This window comes from Marmota marmota, unplaced genomic scaffold (genome assembly GCF_001458135.2).
Source record: "Marmota marmota marmota unplaced genomic scaffold, marMar, whole genome shotgun sequence".
In the NCBI taxonomy this organism is placed as follows: domain Eukaryota; kingdom Metazoa; phylum Chordata; class Mammalia; order Rodentia; family Sciuridae; genus Marmota; species Marmota marmota.
The window spans coordinates 21142347-21170110 of NW_026000026.1; the positions used below are offsets into that span (position 1 = coordinate 21142347).

At 40.8% G+C, this 27764-nt stretch overlaps 1 protein-coding gene and 1 long non-coding RNA gene across 3 annotated transcripts in view; one reads left to right on the forward strand and one right to left on the reverse strand.

The window, feature by feature from the left end:
- Rpn2 (ribophorin II) overlaps positions 1-27764 on the reverse strand; it is a 60256-nt gene that overhangs the window by 23779 nt on the left and 8713 nt on the right. For both annotated transcript variants that reach the window (XM_015480906.2, XM_048810968.1), the window contains exons 3-9: positions 19373-19468; positions 17819-17994; positions 13076-13151; positions 11593-11727; positions 9186-9362; positions 7547-7665; positions 5376-5481 (exon numbers count right to left, since the gene is read on the reverse strand). In XM_015480906.2, coding sequence (XP_015336392.1) covers positions 5376-5481; positions 7547-7665; positions 9186-9362; positions 11593-11727; positions 13076-13151; positions 17819-17994; positions 19373-19468 — 885 coding nt within the window. The remainder of the gene's footprint in view (positions 1-5375; positions 5482-7546; positions 7666-9185; positions 9363-11592; positions 11728-13075; positions 13152-17818; positions 17995-19372; positions 19469-27764) is intronic.
- LOC125619000 lies at positions 4091-27667 on the forward strand. Its single transcript, XR_007350465.1, has 3 exons — positions 4091-4196; positions 11984-11985; positions 27653-27667. It is a non-coding gene; the product is annotated as an uncharacterized LOC125619000 (long non-coding RNA).

Below are 27764 nucleotides of genomic sequence, written 5' to 3' on the forward strand. Positions count from 1 at the left end.
AAAAAAAAAAAAAAAAAAAAAAAAAAAAAAAAAACACAGACAATAAGAGGTGTTGGTGAAGAGGCCGAGAAATTACAAGCCTCACATACACCGGTAGGAATGTAAAAATGAGAGTGCTGTTTTGAAAAATACTCTATTAGTTTCTTTAATAAGTTAAAGTGACCACATGATCCAGCAATTCTATTCCTAAACATCTGCCTCCAAGAATCAAGACAAGTGTTCAAACAAAAACTTGTACATGAATGGCCAGAGCAGTATTATTCATAAGTGCCCTAAAGTGGAAATACCCATTCTTAGCAAGTGTGAGGCCCTGGGTTCAATTCCTAGCATCAGACAGACACCCGCAGAAGTGGAGGGAGCTCAAATAGTCATTGACTGATGAATGGATCAACAAAATGTGATATAGCCATACAATGGACTAAGCCATAAAAAAGAATAAAGTACTGAAACATGCTACAACATGAATGAACTTTAAAAGTGCCATGCTAAGTGGGGAAAAAAAGCTAGACATAAACACATTCTATGAAACATATTATATGATTCCTTTTATATGAAATGTTCTGAATAAGGAAACCATAGAGACAGAAAGCAAATTAAGAGAGACTGCATAGGACTGCTAACAGATGGCGAGTTGCTTTTTAGGGTGATAAAATTGGTATTGGTCAGGGTTGCACAACTCTGTGAATATACTAAAAACACTGTATTGTATACTTTTAAAGGATACATTTTATGGTATGTTAATTATCTCAATAAAGCTGTATTTAATAAATAATAAAGCCAAGGTTTACCTTTGGAAGGTGAATTACCACAGAGCCCATTCTAAGGACCATGGAACATGGGAAAACATCTTTAGACCACTGCATCCTTTTCTTCTTCTAAGTGGTCTAAGATGGAAACTAAACACCAAAAAAGTACGATTTGTTCTCTACCCACAGGAAGTCCCAGCCCAGTGATAGTAAGACCAAACAATGGTAAGACCCGCAACAAGCACAGCCAGAGACAGGGTGTAAAATACCAGGGCAAGACCAACAGGCTTCAGGTAGACCCAAACCCTAAACATAAAAAGAAAAAAACGCCTTAGAGAAAACAGAAAAACACATTGGAGGACACTTTCTTGACCTTGAGGTAGCAAAGAAATTTTTAAAGATACCAAAAACAAAACCAACTTAGGAGGGCTAGGGTTGTAGCTCAGTGGTGGAGCACTCGCCTGGCATATAAATAAATAAAAATAAAGATATTGTATTCATCTACAACAACAACAACAAAAATTAAAAAAAAAAACAATTTAGGAATAGACTTCTAAATTAGGCTTCATTAAAATGAATTTTTGTGCATCAAAAGATCATAAAGTATGTTAGAAGACATCTTATAATTAAGGATCAGTATCTAGAATATATATCACTCTTAAAAATCAATGATAGACTAACAAACCAAAAGAAAAACAAAGATGTATGATGATTTATAAGAAAAGAAACCTAAATGGACAATGAAAACAAGAATGTTCAACTTTTTGGAACCAAGGAAAAACATTAAAACACGAAGATACCAACCACGCACAGTGGTGCACGCCTGTAATCCCAGCGGCTCAGGAGGCTGAGGCAGGAGGAACCCGAGTTCAAAGCCAGCCTCAGCAACTTATTAAGGCTCTAAGCAACTCAGTGAGACCCTGACTCTAAATAAAATATTTAAAAAGAGCTGGGATGTGGCTCAGTGGCTAAGAGTCCCTGGGTTCAATCCCCAGCACCCCCCTCCCCCCAAAAAATATGAAGATACCATTTCATAGATATCAGATTTTCAAAAACCGATAATATCAACTATTTTTTTTTTTTATAATACCAACTACTGCTAAGAATATGAAGAAAAGAGCAATTTGGAAATACCTAACAAAGCAACAACAAAAGACTCATGGAAAAGACATTCGGAGTGAGGATGAGCAGGTCTTGGGGAGACTGACTAGAATTTAGAGGTGAAAAGAAAGGAAGTGGGTAGGAGCAACTGTGAGGAAGGAGCCTGTTGCTGAAGCTGGACCCGGGCATCCAAGATGAGGAAGGTGGAAGGAAGAAGGTGCAGGGGGGAAGAAAGGGCTGTCTTTAATGTGTAAGGTTGCAAATAAGATCTCTCTCTGTCTCTCTTAAATATTTTTAGTTGTAGATAGACATAATACCTTTATTTGTTTATTTATGGGGTGCTGAGAATCAAACCCAGTGCCTCACATGTGCTAGGCAAGTGCTCTACCACCAAGCCACAACCCTAGCCCCAAATAAGGCTTCTTAATGAAGAAAACTCAAACTACTAGAATCTGGATTTTAAAGGTTCAAGGTAAACACTAAAGCAGTTCCACTCAGATTGAGAGCTAGCAAGTGGACTAGGATCATCGGATGTCTCAGGCCCAAAAGGTCAGACATGAAGAAGTGACAAGAATTCCAGAAAACATCTCCCTTCCTGCCAAATTTTAAAACAAGTGCTTAATCTATGTGTGTTAAATAATGTCCTATTTTTGAAAAGGTCAAACCTTCTAACTGCCTACTCTTTTCATTAAAAGAAAGTGTCAAAGGAGCCATGCTGAGGAGCTCTCCCAAAGGCCAAACCAGCAACAAAATAAATGACAGTAATGGTTCCTAACCTCTATGCCCAAATAAACACCCACAATGTAAACATGTTATATAAATTACACATTACAAATATAATAAATGACATTTATTATAAATACTTGCATAAACAAAAGACAAGGGACAGTTTTTTTGTTTTTGTTTTTTCCTTATAGAATTTCAATAAATAAATGCAGAAAGAATGAAAGCAAAAACTGCCTTCTGGCAAATACCACAATAATAACTGCTACAGAGAAGATCATCAGGATCATTAATGTGTAAGGTTGCAAATAAGATCGATCTCTCTCTCTCTTTTAAATATCTTTAGTTGAAGATAGACATAATACTTTTATTTGTTTATTTATGTAGTGTGAGAATCGAACCCAGTGCCTCACACATGCTAGGCAAGTGCTCTACCACCAAGCCACAACCCTAGCCCCAAGGCATCTCATTACACCCATAAGACATGTCATAACAAAGCAGAAAGACAGCAACATAAGAGTTGAGAAACCCAGCACACACCACCTTAGCAGGTTGATCACCAAACCTTATCAACTTATCAACACCATATACTTCTTGTTCTTGTTTTTTGTTGTTGTTTGTTTTGGTGCTGGGAAATGAACACAGGCTTTGTGCATGCTAAGCACATGCTCTGCCATCTCCAACCCCCATGATATATACGTCTTGATTTGATACACTGAGAAGGACACGACATTGCTTTTGCAGTATTCTTGCCAAAAACACATGACCTGAATTCAATCACGAGGAAACATCAGACAAACTCAAATTGAAGGATATTCTACAAAGGACTCTTCAAGTGTCAAAGTCATGGGGAAAAAAAAAAAAAAAAAAGGAAATATGTTAAATTAGAGGACACTGAAGGGAAATGACAGCTAAAGAAATACGTGACCCTAGCAAAATATGTATTAATGTTTAAAGATTAGTTAATAGTATTGTGTCAATGTAATTTCCTGGTAATGATAATTCTATTATAGTTTATTAAGATGTTAATATTTGGGGAAGCTGAGTGAAATATATAGAAAGAGGCAGGCATTCTACATACTATTTTTGCATATTAAGAATGAAAATATTTCAAAATGAAGAATAAAAAATAGATTAAAGAAGAAAACTGAGAGGAAAATGACATCTGAATAAAAAAGAAAATACTGTCACAAACAACATACATTTACTATCTCAGGAAAGACACAGTGCCACACCAAGACTCCTGTTCAACAAGGCAGGAAAACATGAAAATGTAGTCAAGTAGATGCAGCAACGACAGCAGGCGAAACACGGAGAAATCACTGCTGCGAGGGGCGGACAAGGAAGGAAAAGTGGCATCCTAGAAAGGGTAAAGCTGGCTGCAGTAGCACATGCCACAGTCCAGCTACTCAGGAGGCTGATGCAGGAGGGATGGCCCAAATCCAGAAGTTTCAGGCCAGCCTAAGCGACACAGTGAGACCCTGACTCAAAAACTGATAAAGAAATGGGCCAGGATGTGAGGGCGATCTGGCTGCGACATCTGTCACCCCATTGATCGCCAGGGTTGATTTGGCTGATCTGGCTGGCTAGGCGGGTGTCCCCTTCCTCCCTCACCGCTCCAAGTGCGTCCCTCCCGAAGCTGCGCACTCGGTCAAAGAGGACGACCTTCCCCGATAGAGGAGGACCGTTCTTCGGTCAAGGGTATACAAGTAGCTGCGCTCCCTTGCTAGAACCTCCAAACAAGCTCTCAAGAAATGGGCCAGAACTATACACAGCTGTGCAGCCTCTGAGGCTGGCTCTGTGATCACCAGGCTGGTATCGTGCGAGGATCCACTCAATAGACCAGATGACCTGGAACAACTTAATCCACCCCTATAAGCCTCGTGTACAAAGTGAATATGACTCGACCCATCTCTCAGGGTTGCTGCAAAAGTGAAATAATGTAAGCAAAAACACAAAGGACTGTGTTTCTCACGTCACAGGCATTCCATAAGGGGTTCATACCGATGATTCTCAGAGTAGGAAAGGGTTCAACCGTACTCCACAGTTTAAGAAAGCAGTAAAATGTGATTCACCTTCAATATTCTTACACCTACAGATGATAAAATGGAAGCCACGGGGCCTGCAGGTGTGAACTTTAATTAGCTGGGGAAAACACCAACGTGAAATACCCCATTCCCACACAGAATCAGATAAATGAGACTTAGCTTTGTCTTTAAAGCTACTTGGATTTTCAACCCAACTGGAGTTAGATAAAGATCTGAAACATAGTTCATCATGAAAGATTACAGATTTTCTTTTATGACTTTTATACTGACAGTCTCATTACAGTGTCATATATGTGTATGTGATGCTTTTCATCACCTAATTGGCACCAAGCACTTTTCTAAATCTCCTAAACAAAACACTTTAAGATTATTTATGTCTTAGCAGAAATATGGGTGATTTTTATTTTTCTACTTCCTAAATTTTATGTAAGCCAGGGGTTAAGGATGTACCTCAGCAGGACATGTATGAGGTTCTGGGTTAAACCCTTAGTATGGGGGAGGAGGATGGGACAGTAATGCAAAATTATGATAGAAAATAACTAACAACAACAACAAAACTTGCTCTGATCAAATTTCTGATTCATTGCTTTGGCGAAATCTGTCAAACAACATAATTTAAACCTATCCCTCTGTTAACAGTGGTGTTAACATGGCCCCAAAGAGAAGTCAATAAACATATCAGATGATTATGCTGCGCACCTGACCAATTCTTTGGCCATATTAAAATGGCAATGGGGGTGATGAGAAAAGCACTTACCTCCACAGTGTTTGCAATATAACGGTTGTCACCTTCAACTCTGACAGAGAAGTCATAATAACCACTGGAAAATTTGACATTCACGAAGTTTAGTTCAAAAACATCCCTGTTAAGAATGACAGCAGGTTAGCAAGAATTCACATAGGAAAGTCATGAACATGACAAAGAGGGGCTACAAAGCGTCTCCTTGAGACCGACCAGGGCTGCACCACTCCTCAACGTCTCATCTTCCCACCTCTCTCGGGCAACTCCTGCTCACTTACAGACGACAATGTGCAGAAAATGTAAAAACTATCTACAATCACCTCTTCTCCCAAGTTTCCAAAGTTTCTTTTCGTTTTGTTTCCCCTTCACTTCTAAAATTCTCCCTCCCTCTGGTAGCATCCCACAATTTAATGCAAAACAGGTAAGTCTATAGTATGGTTCCAATTATGTCTTGTTTGTTTTTGCAGTGATGGGGATTCAACCTAGAGCCTAAAGCATGCTAGGTGAGTTCTCTACCATTGAGCCACATCCAATGCCCCCAGTTATGTTTAACAACAAACAAAAACCATGAGAGGGCTGGAATTGTAGCTCAGTGACAGAGCACTTGCTTAGCATGTGTAAGCACTGGGTTCGATCCTCAGTACCACATAAAAATAAATAAATAAAGGTATTGGTATTCTCTTTAAAATAGAAATGATTCATAACTAGGCATGGTGGCACACACCTATATAATTCCAGCAACTCAGGAGGCCGAGGCAGAGGAGGATCACAAGTTTTTGAGGTCAGTCTCAGCAACTTAGCAAGGTGCTAAATAACTTAGTGAGACTCTCTCTCTCTCTCTCTTTTTTTTTTTTTTTTATTTTTTAGTTGTAGTTGGACACAATACCTTTATTTTATTTATTTATTTATTTTTATGTGGTGCTAAGGATCGAACCCAGGGCCTTGCACATGCTAGGTGAGCACTCTACCACTGAGCCACAAACCCAGCCCAAGACTCTGTCTTAAAAAATAAAAAGAGCTGGGTATCTGGCTCAATCCTCTGAGTTTAATCCCCAGTACCAAAAAATAAAAATAAAAATAATTTGTATTTTTTATAAAAGCTATACATATATCCTTTTTGGGAAATTCACAAAACAAGAGAATATAGAAATAATGTCTGCAAGTTATCCACAGCTGTACTATCCTAGGCCAACATCTTTGAACATTTTGGATTATTTCCTCATTTTTTAAAAATATATATATTTTTTAGTTGTAGATGGACACAATATGTTTATTTATTCTTATGTAGTGCTGAGGATTGAATCCAGTGCCTCACACATGCAAGGTAAGTGCTCTACCACTGAGCTACAGTCCCAGCCCCTCATTTTTTATTGTTTTAAAAAACTTTTTGTAGGTGTAGATGGACAAAATGCCTTTATTTTTATTTGTTTGTTTATGTAAGTATGTACGTGGTGCCAAGGATCAAACCAGTGCCTCACACATGCTAGGCAAGCACTCTGCCACTGAGCTACAACCCCATCCCGGGACCCTTCATTTTTAAGTTTACATAATGATAATATGCAATCATTAAAAGTGATTGTAGAGGGCTTGTGGCTCAGTGGTAGAGTGCTTGACTAGCATGCACGAGGCACTGGTTCGATCCTCAGCACCACGTACATATAAAATAAAGATATTGTATCCACCTAAAAAATAAATATTAAAAAAAGTGATTTTAGAATACTTAATCCTCTGTGAACATGTTCATGTTATACCCTGTAACAGAGAAAATATAATCCTAATTCAATTTTAAATATGTATTTATATGCATAGAAAAAAGACTGACAAAAAAGACTATCAAATGTTAGCAGCACTTATCCCTGGGTGATGGAATCATGAGTGATTCATAGATTTTTTTTTTTTTTGAGTGCTTTTCTGATTATTCTAATTATAAGCTCTCAGTACTCATACATCAGAAAAAAATATTAAATTTTAAAATAGTCATTTATATCACAAAGACAAGATAGAGCCAACTAGAAATTGGGAAAGAAACAGTAAAATCAAAATTGTTTTAGTTTTTAAAATCCTTTTCTTATATTGAACTACAGGATTTTATTGAATGTAGGCAAATCTTGGTAATACCTTATTAATCTGACTTCCCAAAACAAATAAGCTGATGCCCTACATAAATATCTATGCCCAGGACTTACCCTACAAGGGTGAAAAATGTCCTTTGGAGGACAGTGGCTCTGGAAGCAACAGACTTAGCATGTTCTAGCTTAACAGTGGCCTGAGTCAGAGGCTGCGACAGAACATTGGTGACTTCCAACTGAAAATAAATAAGTAAATAAATAAACAAATAACAAACACTGAAGTAATAGAGAATTTTGCTTCAAGGTTGCTTTACCTATTGGAAGCAAGCTCTGCAGAATGAATGTCTCACTTTGGGAATCTTTCCTAACTTTGGATTGCTACCTATCAGAGATCAAAATCAAATACAGGAAAAATATAATCCAATCAGGAATGAAATAGATTAGAGAATGCTAGAGCTGGGAAGGATCCTAAAGATGACCTTGCCCAATTATCTCAGTTTTCAGAGAAGGAAACTAGAATCCAAGGAAAGAAAAGATCTGTTCCAAATTATACAGTTATATTTCCTTCTTTCTCATTTCCTATTCTATCCACTCTATTAAAGTACCTCTAAAATATATATATATAAATATATATTTTTTTCTTACTGTTAGATATCATATATGTGTATATATATACACATGCATGTATATACACACACAAACACACAGAGATATGTTTATATCAAGAAAAATATTTTAGGTAGAGATAAGCAATGGTAAAATTGAAGAAACATGGATAACATTAAACCTCTCATCAACTGTATTTAATGGGTAGTGTAATTCCTATGTTACAGATGAAGAACCTGAGGCTGAGAGGTTAAGGACATGACCATTAAGAGGTTTGAGCCAGGACTCACACTCCAGTCTTGGTTTCATCACCAATACGTTCCCCATGTTATTCTCCCAGCCACAACAGCCCCTCCAATGAACTATATTAATCAAGTTATTTCTCACCACACTCTTGAGGGGATATGGGTTATATGAAGAGTGAGGATAGACAATTTTGAAATTAGAGGGAGTTTCTGTAGGAGAATATCTGCAGGGGTCACCAAAGAACTCATGGGTTATAAGGGACTATACTACGTGGAAGAACCCCAATATTGAGACAAAACAAAATGCTAATTTCTGTAAAGATCTTGTTTTATCAGTGGTTTCCAAGCAACAGCAAGAAATGCTTTGTTTGAAGTGAAAATTCTAGATGTATTCAAGGTTTGTGCATTTGTTCTTTAAAGATTAACACAAAAGATGAACACTGCTGAGGGAGAGGGAATACTGTGCTAGAAGAGGCATAAAGATCCCCCACCAGCACAGAGGAGGCCTATGCTTATTTTAACAATTGCGAACACCGGAATTATCGGGGAATTAAAACAGCTGCCTTAAAACCATGTATCTGAAGAATTCTGGCACTGGGAAATGTATTTCAGAAGCAAGACTTCTCTTTACATCTGGAGTCAAAGGCCTAGAAATGTAATTTTCTTATACTTAATTTATTGAAAGCCTGTACTATTTAAAATCTTCTAGGGAAACAAATGTTTTTTGATAAACTTGCAAGGTCTGTTACTAGGTCCCCAGTGGTCATGTCCCATCTCCAAGGCTAAGAGAAATGAGCCTTGCCCTATTTTTCATGGGTATGTCCTTGCAGGGGCTACAATTGGCTTTCTGAAAGCTTGCACTAGAAATGGCACCAAAGCAGCACATCTTGGCATAGAGGTCATACCCTCAGGATAGCCTGATCGTGAGTGGCAGAAGCGGGGCCCTCAGGAACAACTACAACTGGCACATGGTATCGATTCTGGGAGAGTGCAGCAGCAGCACAGGCCACACTGAAAGCTTCTGAGAGTGACTCAAAGTTCTTCTTACTGAAGATTGTGTTCATTAGCTGGATGACCTGGTCCTGAAAGAAAAGGGAAATGGCAGTTCAGATCTCTCTCTGCAGGAAGTAGAAAGCCTCCCTTTCCTCCCCATGGGATTTTAGTCATTTCTTATATGTGTCAGGTGTTCAGATGAAAGTGGTTCCAACTGTTAAGCCAAAGCTGTAGAGGGGAAAACAAATATGCTGATTCAAACTTAAAACTTCAGTTTAATTTTTTTTTCTATCTCCTATTATAAATTGAAATTCATGCTCTTTATTTGTCAATCTTTAATGTCAATCTATATAAACCCAAAGCATTTTCAGATAACTCCTGAGATATACAAGTATACTACAAAATTCATATTAACAGGGGGCTAGGGATATAGCTCAGTTGGTAGAGTGCTTGCCTCACATGCACAAGATCCATGGTTCAGTCCCCAGCACCACAAAGAAACAAAGAAACAAACAAACAGTAACAGTAACCATTTGTTTATGTGCCAGGTACTATGATGCTTCATATGTACTACATAAAATCTTGGAAAAAATCCTGAAAAACTGATATTATCAATGTTTTCCAAATGGGGAAACTGAGGCTAATAGCAAGTTAAGTTATAGTGATGAGTTGTAACAGAAAAAAAAAAAATGAAAAAGAAGAAGGAAGAAGCAGGGAGTGAAGGAAGGAAGGAAGAAAAACACCAAGACCAAAATTCTGATGCAGGTTATCTCCAGAGTCCTGCCAAAGAAAACCTGTACTTTGTTGATTCCCAAAACCCTCCCAGCTAAACTCCCATCCTTCCTAACCAACCTATAAGTAGCGAATTAGGGCCAACTCTGTTGTAGAAGACCAAACTTTATAGCAAAATGTACAGCAGGAAAAAAACTAAAATAACTCTCCATTAAGTACTAATGGGCTGCTTAAAGGAGAAAACTAAAAGCAATTTTTAAAACAAGTGGAACCCAAAAAGCATGATTAAAATTCTGCAGGTTGTTTGCTTAGGAGGAAACATTTTCCACTTCAATCAGTTTTGTTTTTTAAAATCCACCATCTAACAAAAGAGCTCCCTTGTTCCTGACAGTGTTATTCACAGTCGACATGAAATAATTTTCTTTAATTGTACCAATTACATTTTTCCATCACTAGGCTGTTGACATGTTAAAATAGGGAACTATTCACTAGAATTGTTGTGTCAAAAGCAGTGACAGCAAAATTACTCTAGCCAACCTGGTTAGCAGAAGCTTGGAAATGCAGCAAGAGAAAGTTTAAGTCATATATGGAGAATGTCATCAATTTATCTGCTTTTCTATGTATAGGAGAATCCCCCCCAAATTTGTATAAGACCCTGCATTCCTGCCTTTTTATCCATAACTGAAATTAAAAGTGAGAGTGATACTTCCAGAACTCCTACACTTAGGATGAAGGAACCAAAACACTAAGAATGTAAATACATGAATAAATTATTAGATCATATCCTGTGGAGAAAATATGAATTTAATTCAAATTATCCAAGACAGTATTAACAGTCTACTTAAAAGAAACTTGCCACAAAACTCATAATGCAGAAAAGAGTGAAAGTTCTAGCTTCAAACCCAATCCAGTCCTCTGAAAATTTAAATAATGGCAGCTTGTACTTAAGATCAAGGGTTGGTAACCATACACACAAGGTGTACAATAAAGGTCCTCTCAAAAGACTTCCCACACACATTCCAACTAAAGGTTTGTTCAGTTTAATAAGCTCCTTTGGGGGTGGGGGGATGAACTCTTGAAGTGTCTGTTGGACACACATGCCTCTCTACGAACCATGTCCATCAGCCAAGATGAGCTCAGATTTAGCCACTGCCAAGTAGGAGGGAAGAGAAGACAATAGGCAGTGTTGAAGTCCAGGGCACTTCTCAGAGAAAGATTTGCACAGATCACCAAAGTGGAGAGCATTTAGGAGACAAGCAGGAAGGGGTTCTCAGGAGGAAAAGGAAGATGAGACAAGCACAACAAGCCTGGCCTTCCTGCCACTACTGCATGACACCTATGTGCCCCATTTAAAACAGGTGCAACAATTTGTTTATACGTCTGTCACACTGGACAACCAGTTTCTTAATTCAGGGATCACATCCTCTATTTCTCATCCTTGATGCCTAACTCAAGGAATTAAATGACAACGCCCAAAGTGTCATTTGAACATGTGTCATTTGAACATTTGTTTTTGAAAACATCTATCCTTAGCAGCTGAAGTCGACAATGCCATTTGTTCCAAGCCAGAGACTATTAGATTGGCACCTCCTTAATGGATGGCACAGTCCCCACGTGGTCCATGAGCTTGTAGGTGGCAGCAACAAATAATGCTGTGGTTTCCAATCCTTCTTCAAACTGGAGATACACACCCCCCAGTTCATCCAGGCGAGCAACAAGGTCCTGTGACAACAAAACGAAAGCTTACCGGAAGTCGAGTGATCACAGAGACACACAAACCACGGTCACCCCAGTGCAGGCAGATGGTTTTGAGAACTCTTTCCTTCTAAATCTGAAGACCACCTCAGTCACTTGATACTTTATCAGAAATGGTGCTTAGGCAGGGCCAAATACACGTGGAAACACGTGCATAGAACAGTGTCCTGGGCAGCTCTGAGATTGCACCTTCCATGGCCCCTGTATTCCCGCCCAAGCGCAGGAGTTGTGGTACTAATGACACCAGCCACTCTGGGCAGAAGGTCAGCAGGCCAGGCTGCGGTGCACCCAGGACGCATTTCCGCCCAGATGGATTCCATCGCCACCCAGTCACCTACAACCTGTGAAGCACAGCATTTCTCTTAATTGGTCAAAGCTCTGAAAGAGACATACTACTTTCTTGGGCAACACATCTAGGCACCCAGTGAAGCACCCACTCATGACAGTGTCAGTGGTGAATGTCACAGTTACCTCTGCAGTCCAGGAGAGTGGGCCCTGAGGAGCAAGACATTCTTTTTTTTTTTTTTTTAGTTATAAATGGACACAATACTTTTATTTTATTTGTTAATTTTTTTATGAGGTGCCAGGGACTGAACCCAGTGCCTCACACATGCTAGGAAAATGCTCTACCACTTAGCCACAGCCCCGGCCTGAATAAGACATTCTTACCAAAGCATAGAATAATAAAAACCACAGTGGTCATTTACTGAGCACCTATTAGGTACTAGGCTCTTTTTTATTTTATCTTTTTTTGCAATATTGGGAATTGAACCCAGGGCTACTCTAGCACTAAGCTACATTCCCAACCCTTTTTATTTTTTAAAATTTTGATACCGGATAAGTTGCCAGGCCAGCCTTGAAATTATAGTCCTCCTACCTCTGCCTCTCAAACAGCTGGGATTATAGATGTGCCTGGCCTGTATAAGGCTCTTTAGAACCTCACTTGTTCTTGCAACAACCAAATATAGAAATTGAAGCTCAGAGCCATTAAAGAACTTGCCATGGATTAAAAAGTGGTAAGTGGTAGGAAAAAAGCATTTGAATTTCCCGTTTGTTGGGCTCCAAAAACCTGGGAGATTAGATTACCTCTACAAAAGGCTGGAAAAACAATGTTACCTATTTCATGATGTAATTATATCAGCCTAACAAATATTCCCTGGGACATATTATTGCTCCAACACAAATAACATAAGCATGCTATGGATTTAAAATATAAGTGGGTATAACAAATCAGGCATGTCTATGTACAAGATTCTTTTCTTAAAAGGTGTCAAAGATTGGAGCTGGGAGACCTATTTGGCAAAACAGTTCTGACCTCAATCTCCTCCACAATGTTCCTCAGGTCAGCTTGCTGGGACAGATGGGATGCTGTCTGCAGAGCCTGGATTGTTCTGGAAGGGAAACAATAGAACACTGAAATTAGTTAACTTTATAAGGGATATCCTCTTAGGGAGACTAGCACTCGAATCGACCAAGGTGTATTTGGCATTCCAAATGTATACGTGGCCCAAATTGGCTGTCTGTTAATTTTTTAACTTTTCTTACTCAAGACAAAGAGATAATGTGGAATCTACATGTGACACTGTTGAATAGAATCTGGGTCAACTATTCTGAAACAAGAATAATGCAATCTAAAGATACAATAATTCAGGAAATATGTGCTAAATGGTTAACACTTGTGCTGCTGGGAGACCTAAATGCCACTAATCCTTCAAGCATTAAATAAGAGCAAAGGCATGGAAGATCTGTTCCTAAACCAATTTTAATCTTATTTTCTTTTTCTACCATTTATTTTTACTATAAAAGAACATTATTTGTCAAAAATTCAAATAACACATTACTAAAAAAAGTTAAAATTCCTATGATAGCTACCCTTAAAAGAGAACTAGTCTCCAATTTAGTTTTAACTTAATAATCTATGTATATACAGTTCCATATGAATACATATAAATGTACTTCATTATTACTAACAATTATAGTTTGGATATGAGGCATTCTCCCCATCCCAAAAGCTCACATATCAATGCAGGAGGTGAAATTATAAGATTATGAGGCAGGCAACCCCATCAGTGGATTACTGGGAGGTAGCTGTAGGCTGGCGGGACATGGAGGAAGTGGGTCACTGGAAGGATGTCTTGGGATCATAGATTTTTGTCCCTGGCTCCTTCTGCGCTCTCTTTCTGCTTTCCACCTGTCATGAGCTATGCAGTTTTCCTCTGCCACACCCTTCCATCATGACCACTCTCTCCCATCTCTCTCACCTCAGGACCAGAGCAATGGAGCAGTTGACCGTGGACTGAACCTCTGAAACTGTGAGCCCAAATCATCTTTCCTCCAATAAGCTGTCATCGTCAGGTATTTTGGTCATAGATATGAGAAGCTGACTAACACAACACAGTGTTAGACTGCCTAAGTGTACCACAATTTCCTCAATTTCCAATTGATAGTTTTTTGTTTTTTGTTTTGGTACCAGGGTTTGAACCCAAGGGCACTTAACCACTGAGCCTGGTGTGCTTAACCTCTAAGACACTTTCCCAGCCTTTTTTAATGTTTTCTTTTGAAACAGGGTCTCGCTAAGTTACTTAGGACCTCACTAAGTTGCTGACACTGGCTTTGAACTTGCAATCCTCCTGCCTTAGCCTCCTGACCTGCTGGGATTACAGGCATGCACAACCATGTCTGGCTAGATAGATACTTTTTAAACTAGATCTTATAATATTATAACTGATAATCTTTATTCACACATAAATTTTTCAAAATTTATGGAGGTGAAATTCATAAATAAAATTAACCATTTTTAAAGTGAATAATTCAGTGGCACTTGCAACATTCACAATCTTGTACAACTACTACCTCTGTCTAGATCCAAAACATTTCTATCTGTCCAAAATAAAATCCTATACCCATTAATCAGTCTCCCATTCTGCCTTCTCCCAGTCTCTGGAATCCTCCAGCTTAGTTGTCTCTATGGATTTATCTATCCTGGGTATGTCAGACAAATGGTATCCTACAAATATGTGATCTTTAATGTCTGACGTCTTTGACTCAGCATGTTTTTGAGATTCATCCATGTTGTAGCATGTATCAGTGCTTCACTCATTTTTATGGCTTATTCATATATTTTTGCCTATTTATGAGTATATTCCTGGAAGATAAACCCTTTTAGGTAGAAGGTTACAGGTGTATATACATGATTTTTCATTATATTCTCTTGATGCAAATAGTTTGAAAAATATAAATGGTACTTCTCAGGGTCAAAAGAGGAAAGCTGAGGCCCCCTGGTGGTCAGACAGACAGCTCCAGCCCTAATTCCTGAGATGACAGATCCTCATGCAAACCACCACTTATCAAGTCAGCATGTCAGGGAATGTAGAGCGGGAATCTGTCTACTTATGTCCAGATCATAGCAATTTAGATTTCCTCTATTGAAAACTAATTCCATTAGGATGACAAGTTGGAAAACAGGAGTCACAATTCACAGAGAGAAGCCCCACGAGCTTTCAATGACTCCTATGGGATACTTGTTGTTATAATGCACTTGGGAAAATGAAACCTGAATTTCTGAACAAGATAAAAAAATCCCACATCTGCCTATATAAATGCTGAGCTCAGAAAAGACTGCTAAGATAGCCTAGAAAGAATTTATCAGTTAAGACATCATTTTTCTCTTCTTTGGAATGACTGACTGCCATGCTGGTAACAACCTTGGAAATTTAAAATGAAATTAATCCATTTAGCTTTAGAAAAGTTTTGTCACAGGCTTTAATTACTTATTCCCCAGCCAGTGATTTCTTTCTCTCTAGAGTACTATATTCAAACAGATTCAAAGCAGATTCTGTTTTGCTAATATAAAGCAGATGACTCAGAGAAATTGGTTTTTAAGAGACATCTTTTCAGATGGCTCATTTAAACCCATCAATATTTTCTTTCAGGTCAGGCTTATGAACATACACTTCCTAGGATAACTTCACTTAAATACAGAGGGCCCAAACAGTTCTAATGCATATCATATTTCCCTAAATGGGGCAAATAAGCAATAACAATATAGAAGGATCCTACCAGTTTGATCGACATAATAACTCCATGAAGTAGATAAAATTCTGTGGATTTTACTTGTGAAAGAACTGAGGTTTAGGTTTAGGGGCGTTAAACAGCCCACTTGTGGTAACAGAGGTATAGAGTAGAAGAGTCTGGATTTGAAAAGTTCTATTTGATCCAAAACATGTGTTCTGTCTTCCTATAAGCTTTCTTATAGAGTAGTTTCACCTTTATTAATCCTTTGTTAGACACATTCAACATGCAAGGCTCCATGAGTACTGCAAATAAAGAAGGCTAAGACCTAATATAGAAACAGTTATAATACAACCAAGGAAGTAGCCAGCTCCCTAATGAGGAAATGCTCTAGGGAAGGAACTCTGCTTCCCGCATGCCACCAAGAGCAGACACTGGGCTAGGCTCTCCACACCCATCTTCTCATTTGATCCTAATATCTGCTTCTGCTCTGTGATATAAAGATTTCTGGTCTTCTTTCACAGGTGAGGCTCAATAGAACTTAGTAACTTGCCCAAAATCACACAGCAAGGAAGGAACACAGCTGGTGTTCAAATGCACATCTGCCTGACTCCTTTGTACTACTTCTTATTCTAGGGTTTTTGAGGAAGGAGATTTACCTTTTTGCTTAGAGGAAATGAGGGGGTTTTTGGGTAGAAAGTGGTGGCATCAGAGTAAGGGACTAACAGTGATGACATGACATGAGATGGTAGTAACTAGGGGAGCATTCTACCAAAAGGGATTATGAACAGCAATAAAAATGTATGACCTGAAATCAAAGGACCACAAGGGCCAAGCACCTGGCAAAGTGTATATGAAACATTAGCCCAGGAAAGTATCAGCCCTGAAGTCACTGAGTGCCAACCATGTGAATGTGAGTAGGGTGGGGGAGTCACAAAGAATACCCAAATACTGCCAACTCTGTCCTTAACAAAGCTGCAAGTTTGAGACAATCTGATTGTTGGCCAAAGCCCTGGGAAATGATCTCACTGTCCTGAAAGTGAGAATCAGTGTCACCAACCTCTTGCTATACAATTAACAGGCACTCCATACCCTCTTTTTTTTTTTTTTTTTAGTTGTAGTTGACACAATACATTCATTCATTCATTCATTCATTCATTTATGGTGCTGAGGATCGAACCCAGGGCCTCACACGTGCTAGACGAGCACTCTACCACTAAGCCACAACCCCAGCCCTCCATACCCTCTTTATGGGTTGCCATTAAATGGGACACATAGAAAATGAAAAATTGTTTTCTTAAAATATTCTCTAATTGTAGATGGACACAATATCTTTATTTTTTTTTTTAATTTGGTGCTGAAGATCAAACCAGTGCCTCACTCATGCGAGGCAAGTGCTCTACCACAGAGCCACAACCTCAGCCCTGAAAAATTATTTTAAATGACTTGTTTAGTCAAAGAAAAAAGTTACACATCATTACTTTTAAATTTAACAAATATCCTGAAGTCAGTGACCAAATACCATTTTAATAAACATGAGAGTTGCTCCAAGTACTTTTCCTGAGGGGCTTCTCCTTCACTTTTGCCTCTTGCAGAGTAAGCAGCAGGGTCCTAATTCCTAGAATATTCTACATTCTCCCCTCCAGATGCCATCTCTCACAACTTCTAAGGATACCATAAGCCCCATTTTTTCACAGAGCTCCCATTGCCAATATCTCACTGTGCCCTGGCCGAACCCCAAGAAATTTCTGAGCTCACTGGACTCACTCTAAGTTTCTACCCTCTAACCTAAAAAGAAGATGGTGTCTCTGTGTAGTAGTGGGTTTATGCTCTGGCTCTGTACTTGTCTTCTACCTGAGCAGCATGCAGAAGGCCATGTCTTTGTTAGCTCCACCAAGGACAGGGACCTTACTGCCTAATTCAGCGTTGTGTCTGACATGTGTAGCAGAACATGTGGCTTAGAATAGGTGCCCAGGAAATATCTGCTGAACCAAGAATGAGCCATCTTGGGATAGGAGGCCTGAGAAGGCTTAAATTGACAACTCACGCCAGCACAGTCTCTTCCTTGCCTAGGCGAGCAGTGAGGGCCCCGAGTGCTTCCTGGGATGCCAAGGGAAGGCCCAAGCCGCTGAGGGCTGCGACTGCGTGGTAGATCTGGGCAACAGATGAGTCTTCACTGACAGCTGCCAGGAGCATATCTTTGGTCTCATTTGAAACAGAGATCTAGGAAAGATAGCAGACTCAGAGGTTTAGAACAGGTTCCGAGTTTCTGGCAACTGCCAGTCACAACCATTTTGCACATACTCACCACCCCCAGTCCCCAGATGTCAGAATTCTTGTAAACCCTCAGCACAACCCCTTCCAAAAGAGGCTGACAAGTTACTGTGGTCTTGTTTACTTCCGTAGTTTAGTAAACTACATTTAGTAAAATGATCCAGATATCTGGGGATACATGGTGATTTTTTTTTTTTAACTGGGAATTGAACTCGGGCATTTTACCACTGAACAACATCCCTTCTTTCTTTCCTTCCTTCTCTCCTTTTTGGTACAGGGGATTGAACCAGGGTGCTTACCACTGAGCCACATCCCCATTTTGAGGCAGGGTCTCATTAAGTTGCTGAGGTTAGCCTCGAACTTACAATCCTCCTGCCTCAGCCTTCCAAGTTTCTGGGATTACAGGCGTACACCATCACACCCAGCCTCTTCAAGCATTTTTAAATGTTAAAGGGAAATGGAAAGAAAAACTCAAAGCCTCCCAGAAGAGAGGCAACAGGGGTTGGAGTTGTGGCTCAGTAGTAGAGCACTTGCCTGGCATGTGTGAGGCACTGTGTTCAATTCTCAGCACCACATGTAAATAAAAAAATAAAATAAAATAATAATGCTGGGCACAGTGGTGCATGCCTGTAATCCCAGCAGCACAGGTGGCTGAGATAGGAGGATCACAAGTTTAAAGCCAGCCTTAGCAAAGGCAAGGCACTAAGCAACTCAGCAAGATCCTAAGTTGAAGACGTGGCTCAGTGGTCAAGTGCCCTCGAGTTCAATCCCTGGTACCCCCCAAGTAAACAAAAAACAAACAAACAACAACAAAAACAGAAGAAAGGCAACAACTGCAGGAAAAACTTCATTTAAAACCCACGAAAAGTGAAAACTCAGGGGAAAAATAAACTATACTATCTTTTAAAAATTATCATAGAAAGAATTGCTTTCACACCACTAGAGTCTCATTGTTTACAAAAAAACACAATAAATTAGCACAGTGGTACACATATGTAATCCCAGTTATTTAGGAGGCCACAAGTTCAAGGCCAGCCTGGGCAACTTAGTGAGACCTGTCTCAAAATAAAAAATGAAAAGGGCTAGGGTGGATTCAATCCCTAGTACCAGAGAGAGAGAGAGAGAGAGAGAGAGAGAGAGAGAGAATTCAGGGAACTAGGGCATTAGCTCAGTGGTAGGGTGCTTGCTTAGCATGCATGAACCCTGGATTTAATCCCCAGCACCACACACATTCATACACAAAATAATAATCTTGACATGACCCTCCCCTTTAAAAATGTGATTTACAGTTTAAAGCAAATGTCGGTTTAAGAAAATCTGGACTCACCTCACACCCTGAGAGGGCCTGGCTGGACTGGGCAGCATAGAAGAGGGAATCCACGTTGCTGGGATCAAGGTTAGATTTGATGAAGGTGCATGCTTTCTAAATAAGGGAGAAAATCAATGTTAAGTGGTGACATGCAGTGACCAGAAAAGCAAAGGTGTTTTGCAATGATAAATAAAATTCTAAGCTATCTACGGTGGCTTGCAGTAATGAGCTACACACAATGTAGTTTCTTAAATACTTGTTTTCCATAAGACTCTGCATTACCCCAAACAGCCTGATTCACACAAAAAGCAACATACTCGTCCTTCTGAACCCCAAAGGAAGGAGAAGCCAAAGATGAGCCTCCTATCAATGATCACAGGCCCCTTCATAGATAGCATCATCATCCGAATAAGAAACCTGGGCTTGGAGTTGATAAATAACCTGCAAAAGGTGACCAAGCTGGTAAGCAACAGTCTCCCCTGATTCCAGCTGCACTGAGGTCTCCCCTGAGATGTCTTCAGAGCCAAATAAGATTCCACAAATCGGAAATGACCTTAAAACCCTCTTTATTCCCTGGACTTGTGGCCCATGTGTAGGTGTCACCACCCATCAACTGGCCAAACCAGAAATCAGGGGCTCTGCTTTGACTTCTCCCTTCCCTCCAAGGCTGTCAAGCCTACCTCCTTTCATTTCTCACCCCAATCCCACCCCAGGGCTTCTGTTATTGCCTTGAGGCAGGTTGTTGCCATTTCTCACCTAGATTGCCACAATCCTTTCCTAGTAGTCTCAAGCTATTCGATCCACTCTGCACACTGCTTTGAGACTGATCTTAACAAAATACAAACATATCCATGTTGCTTTGCTACTAAAATCCTTCAGTGGTTCCCCATTATTCTCAGACGAGATCCAAATTTTTTGACGCAGCATGCAGCACCCTCACTCTCTGCCACACCCCACCTCCAACTCCAAATTTTATCCTCCCGTCTTCTGTAGCCCCAGGTGTGCCATGCTCCTGCACTTGACATTTTGGTCCTGCCACTGCCAGGAGTACCTTTCCCTTGCCCTGCCAAACCACCTTCATCTCTGCTCAAATGGACCTTCTCCACAAAGTCTTCACTGATGCTCCTGCCAGGAGAGGTGGTGCCTCTCTCTCCAGTGATCCCAAAAGCACTCACCATGCTGTCCTACCTCTCTCCCCTTCCAGCTAGTTTCCTGGCAGCACTAACTGCCCATCACAGTGACTGGCACAGAGGCAGCACATAACAAAACCCTGGCAACTTTTCCTCCACTGAATTCCAAGAGAGATTATTTAATAATTACACTGCTAAACGTTTTGGTCAAAGTATATAAAATCCAGATATTCAAAATCACACTGCAATAAACCAGTTAGAAGCGGCTGCTTCCGAAGAATAGCACGCGGAACAGGGCAGGGTAGGCTGTGCAAGGGCTCCTTGCTTTTCCCCAATAGCCATTCTACATATGTGAAGTTTCAGTGCATGCATATGTACTTGAACCAAAATGCTTTTCAAAAATTTTATGAGGGCTGGAGATGTGGCTCAAGCAGTAGCGCGCTCGCCTGGCATGCGTGCGGCCCGGGTTCGATCCCCAGCACCACATACAAACAAAGATGTTGTGTCCGCGGAAAACTAAAAAATAAATATTAAAATTCTCTCTCTCTCTCTCTCCTTCTGTCTTTAAAAAAAAAAAAAATTTATGAATAAAATTTAAGGAGTCTCAAAACAAATTAGTTTCAATCAGAAGTTTGAAAGAAGTCTGAGGGAGGAAGGGAAGAAACAAAATATAAATATAATTAGGTTTCTAAAGAAGAGAATAGATGAATCCAGCAAGGCGTTCTTTTGGTAGAATGTGGGTAAGCCAGACACGTGCTCTGTCGCCCTCTGGTGCTTTTACAAAGGAATGATAACCGGAGACCCCACAGCGATGACCACAGTCAGACTAACTCTCTAATTCCATAATGTGTTGGTTTTCTAAATGCTTCCTGTGCATTTCTCATTTAGTCCTGACAGTCCTCTGCATTAGGCATTCTTATTATCTCCCTAAATTTACAGACAAGAAAAATGAGGCATCAGTGAGGCAAAGTAACTTGCCTGCAGTCTTTCTCACTCTCTACTGGGGAACTCAAATTCAAATCCAGGCATTCTGGCTCCAGACTCTGAGCTGTACAAGCCCTGTCTCAAAAGCCCATGGAAAATGATCTGTTCTTGGGTAAAATTAGTTCAGGCCTACTCTAATGTGTCACAAAGACAAACAAAGGTAAATAGTGATGGTATTCAATGGCTCCAAAGCCCACAATGTTTACAGCTCAGTTTTAAGAACAGCAGGAGCGGGGAGACCTCAAAAAATATGCTCTGGACTCTGTGAGTTCTCCGGAGCTGAGGCTTCAGCCAGCCCTTTTGGAGGATGTGTGGCTTTGACTCAGCCGTCCCCCAATCTGAGACTTACCTTCCCAAGGGAAAGCTGAGAATCATTCCCTAATTAGTCCCTCCCCTGTCTACTCATTTCCGGCTTTCTTCTTTTTTTTTTTTCCTCTTTCTTTTTTAAAATATTTTTTAGTTGTTGATGTACCTTTATTTTTTATTTATTTATATGTGGTGTTGAGGATCGAACCCAGTGCCTCACACATGCTAGGCAAGTGCCCTGCCACTGAGCCACAACCCAGCCCCATCATTTCCAGCTTTCTGTGCCCTGTTGATACTCCAACTGACCCAGCACCCTCCTGAGCAAAGTACCACAAGGCTTTCCTTTACTCTTCTTCCAGACAACTCCTTGAACCTCATCAGGGACCAAGTCCTACAGGGAAGACAGCAGGAACAGCTCCCAGCTACTCATCTCCTCTCAGATGTGCTTTGCAACACCCTGGCTAGTGCCCCCACACCAGGTCACTGAACCCACTGTTTCCATGGTCCCCCACACCTCCGCTCCAGCAGCCCTGGACATCTACTCCCAGTCCCAACAGTTCCGCCAGCACTTTTGAGCCTCCAAGTTTTTTTTTTTTTTTTTTAATTTGTTATATGATGCAGAAGACATTACAATTCATATTACACATATAGAGCACAATTTTTCGTATCTTTGGTACACAAAGCAGAGTCACACCATTCACGTCTTCATACATACACTTAGGATAATGAGGTCCATCGCATTCCACCATTTGTCCTACCCTCATGCCCCTCCCTTCCCCTTGCCCTATGTAGAGTTCATCTGCCCCCCATGCGCCCCCAACCCCATTAATCAGCCACCTTAAATCAGAAAAAACACCCGGCAGAACCTCCAGGTTTTACTCAGGACACTCTCTCCCTCTGAAAGTCCCTTACCTCATCAGGTAAACTTCTCCCTCTCAATGAGTATATGGTATACTCAGAAGTTTTAGGGACTTAATAAAAATAAAATTTCCCTAGTCCTTCTCTCCCCACCAACTGCTAACTTCTCTCTTCCCAAAGCCACACTTCTCTGGAGTTACCTGTACTCACTAAGTCTTCATTTCCTCACCTCTACATTCCAATATGGTTTCTGTCCCCATCAAGCCACTCCAACCAAACTGTCAAAGCCAGGGACATTTCTGAGGGTTCATGCCCTCAACCCTGGATGGATCAATCACCTCCTCATTTTGAAAAGTTAGCTCTGTGGGCTTCCAGGATCCCATGTCCCCACTCCTCACCCCATTCTCTCTCACTTCTCCAGCAGCTCCTCCAGTTTCAAGCTCTGTGTGGGCCCATCCAAAAATGGGGCATCTCAACTCCCAAGCCTACTTCTCATCCTGCCTTCTCTTTCCCCCCAGGCAATTTCATTCATGCCCACAATCTCATCCAGAACCTCCATGCAGACAACTCTCAGGTTTGTACCTCTAGCTTAGACTTCACTCAGCTGCCATGTACATGACTCAAAGGCACTTCAAAGCTCAAGGTATTGAAGGACAAATTCGTGTTTTTTTCTAAACAAACCAAATTCTTTCTCAGTGCTCCTGTCTTATGGAATGGCCCAACCTCCATCCATGCAGCAAGCTGAAAATCTGGTGTCTTCCTCTAAACCCCTCTGTAGTCAATCTTGCCCCACAGCCCCTTGCCATAGTCTGTCCTCTGCAAAGCAGGAGAGAAATTTTTCTAAAATGCAAATCATACAATGAACTATTTAAAATCAACTGCTCTTTGGAGGAAGATCAAAATTCTTCCTGTGGCAGCCAAGGCCCAGTGGCTTGGCTCCAGCCCACCTCTTAGGTCCACTCCTTCCTCTGACGCTGTTGACACGTAGCCTCCTTCCAGTCTCTCAAAGGTAACCTGCCCCTCCCCACAGAGGCTCTTTGCTCAGGCTGTTTCCTCAGCTTGTTGCCCCTTCGCTCTCTTCCCTCCCAGCTATCTCCCACTTTCCATCATGCCCTCCTTCCCTTGGAGTGCCTACCACATGCCCACATGCTGTGCTAGGCACCAGGGATACACAGCAAATAATATGCACACATTCTTGCCTTCTGGGAGGTCTCACCTAGGGTGATATACAGTGGAATTTAAACTCGAGATTTCCTTGGGAGAGCCTGCTGACTAGATCAAAGTCTCCTCTTTTACACCTACAGAAGTCCTGTATTTATAAAAGCACATGCCTCACTTTCAGCCTATCTCCACTTTTAGAATCTACATTCCAAGGGCGCTGGGACTCTTTTTTTGATCAACACCAAATCTCCAGTGCATGGCACCACACTAGTGCAGAGCAGAAACCCACTACATATCTGCTGCCTGACTCAAGGAGCTGTGCAGCAAGACCCAGCAAGTGGCACCCCATGGCCAACAGCTAGAGCGCGGGCTCCCTCTGCTGGGCTCCCATGGTACTTTCCACAAACTATAATGTGCCTCTGCTCCCTTGGCTCTAACTAGATAAGCTCTGGTGTCTTCTCTGTACTCAGCACAGTGCTGGGCACACTCTTTGGGAATGCTCCAAAGCGATCACACCTCTCATGTGCTGCCACCCCCAGCAACCATCTCAGTGCCTGGCCCACAAACACAACTTTTTCTTTTGCAGTGCTGGGGATTGATCCCTGGGGCTCCCACATGCTGTGCAAACTCTTTACCACCAAGAACAACCCCAGCCCTGACACACTTTTATATGCACCCAACACATGCCAGACACCATGCTAATTACTTTATAATTACTATATTATTTAATCTTTACCATGCTCTATAAGGTAGGTATTATGCTGAGTTTACAGATAGGAAAGTGCTTGACATAAATAACCTGTGAGCACTGTCTAATGTTTCCCAACTTAGTCATCTGTATACTGCCATCACTTTTTGTCACAATATGTTTCCCATTTACTTTGTATTTTTATTAAAATGAATACAAAACAACTCCCATTTTCTCAATCTTGTGAAAAGCTACACAGTATCTATAAAAATCACCATTTTGATATGCTTAAGTTTTATATACTTATACAGCACTCAACTATCAAAATGAAAGATGCTCCAAAACCAGCTCTTATTTTACACAGCTGCTAAGTCTTTTATTCCCATAAAACCCCATTTCTTCCAGTTTGTTGCTGAAACTTGTGACAAAATCCCAAAATTTCCCCTAAGGACCCACCTCTGTGAGAACAACCAACTCAGTACATATAGCAGGGGATGTTCTGCTCAGCTAAAAGCAACAACAGGACAAACACCATAATGTGCAGCAACAATAACAGACGTTTGCTCTCAACAGATTTATGTAGCATGCACATCTAGGAGGAGTTCTCACAGCACGGAACCACCCGTGCAAGCTCCCTCTCTTCTGTTACTCACAATCACCACTGTGCATTTCATAAGCGATTGGAAAACTGAAGTATGCAATTAACCCATTTGTTTTCTGATTAGGATGCATATTTAGAGAGCCCTCTTTTCTGTTAGGCTAAAGTTTACAATTCAGGTGTGTGCTGGCGTGGGAACGATGTCAGTCAGTGGATACCATATGTAATCGTATGTCATAGTTTGGATCTTAGAAGTACTCAAAAGGCCACATGCCAAGACTTGGTCACCACCAGTAGCACTATTGGGAGGTGATGGAACCTTTAGAAAGTGGGGCCTGGTGGAAGGAAATTGGACCTCTGGGGTGTGCTCTTGAAGGGGATATTGGGACCCCAGCCCCTTCCTCTCTCTCTGCTCCCCAGCCACAATGAGGTAAGTAGCTCAGCAACACCACACGCTCCCAGCCACAATGTTCTGACTCACCAAAACAAGGGAGCCAATCAACCATGGACCAAAACCTCTGACACTGTGAGCCAAAACAAATCTTTCCTCTTTTAAGTTATCTCAGGTATTTTGTCTCAGTGACAAAAAATGTGACTAACACACAGTACTACTAATAGGAGCAAATATTACATATTTACCACATGTCACTACTATGCTAACCACCCTCCGTATGACAGCTGTGAGCTGAGTACTACCATTATGTCCAACTTACAGATGAGATACCAAAAATTCTAAAGGTTTTAGGTAAGGTGCAAGGGTTACTTGACTGTTTTCAAGTCAACCTCTTGAAGCCAAGCAATCTGGATGATAACCCTAAAGGCACAGCTGGCCTAACACATATAAGTATCCCAGGTCAACTGAAATGCAGTTGCCCAGATAGCTCTTCAATCCACCTCTTCAGCCCTGACCAATGTCCCCTCCAACTAATAAACATGAGCAAAGAATACATTTAGGGGTATGTGTGCAACCAGAATCTTGTGTGAAACTCCAGATCATGGCGCAGATGGCAAGCCAGCACCCTGGGGGATATGAAAGTGCTTATTTTCTCCAAAGTCCCTGGAACCGATTCCAATGGCTCCATGAAAGTTTGAAAATCCCCAGGAGATCTTTTATCCTGCATTCAAATCCCACCAAAATTTAATATGACACTAATATTCCAATTTTAACTTTTGCAATTTACAATAAAAAGCCTCAATTAGTCAAGACTGTTCCACTCCCTGTTTCTCAATTTGTTCTTTTTCTCCTCATCACAGGGCCTTTACGACCTTGGAGAAAACCAGGGCAAGACTGAGGCACTGCCACAAAGGGTGCCAGAAATACAGTACCTATGCCAGGCATTGTTTGAACTCATCTGAATGAATCATAAACAGAAGCAAAATGTCTTCATGTTAAGAATGACAAGGCTTTCATGGGAATAACACAATTTCACTCAATCCTCGTGATGGTCCCCTGAGGGAGGCATCATAACTTCTTTTTAACAGAGAGGTGGGACCATAGTTAAAAACTTGGGGAACTGACTCTCATGTCTGTGTTCTTACTTTTGAGCTAATTTTATTAGAAGGGACATTTGCACTAAGGGTTCACAATCATGAGGGAAAGTCTGTCTCCTTAATATAGTCAGGCAGGAAGAAAATACTGGGCAGGAACAAGAGACGGCTGTGGGAAAAAAATGTGAATAAGCTAGGTCCCCCGGAGCAGCAGCAAGCTTCATCTGTGAAGGGCCAGTGAGCAAATGCTTCAGGCCTTTAGGTCATTCTGGTTAACTACTCAGTTCTATTGTTAAAACACAAAAGCAGCCATAGACAACACATACATGAATGGGTGTTTTTGTATTCCAATAAAAATTTACTTACAAAAACATCTTCAACCCAGTTTGGCCATGGGGACCACAGTTCCTCAATCCCTCTGCCACACAGCATTCACAGAATGGTTGGCAGACATTAGGCAATTTAATTAACCTCTGAGGTCCACTTCCTTGTGTATCACGGGATAATGTTTCTGACCATGCATAGATAAGAACGTTAACTTACACACAAGCTACTCAATAAATAATACTGATTGTTAAGTCCAGTCGGGGACAGAAGGTATCAGGCTGGCAAGAAAAAAAAATTCTTAATTTTTATGCACTAGATCACACTCTCTCACACACGCATGCGCGCGCACACACACACACACTCACACACACACACACACACACACACACACACGATGTGTTGGTCTATTGGTGAAGATGGGACTTTTTTTTTTAATATTTATTTTTCAGTTTTTGGTGGACACAACATCTTTATTTTATTTTTATGTGGTGCTGAGGATCGAACTCAGTGCCCCGTGCATGCCAGGAGAGCACGTTACTGCTTGAGCCACATCCCCAGCCCAAGAAGGGACATTTTGAGCATTAAGAAGAATATAACTGGGACTGGGTTGTGGCTCAGTGGCAGAGCGCTTACCTAGCACATGTTAGGCACTGGGTTCGATCCTCAGCACCACATAAAAATAATTAAAAAAAACAAAGACATTGTGTTCATCTATAACTAAAAAAAATATTAAAAAAAAAAAAAGAATACAACTGAAGTAGATCTGGAAGAGATCAACAGGGACTACCAGAGTTCTGGCCATAACAGAATTAAAGGAATTGAATTTACCCCTCCTACCATAAGTAACTATAAAATAAGACAAAATATATG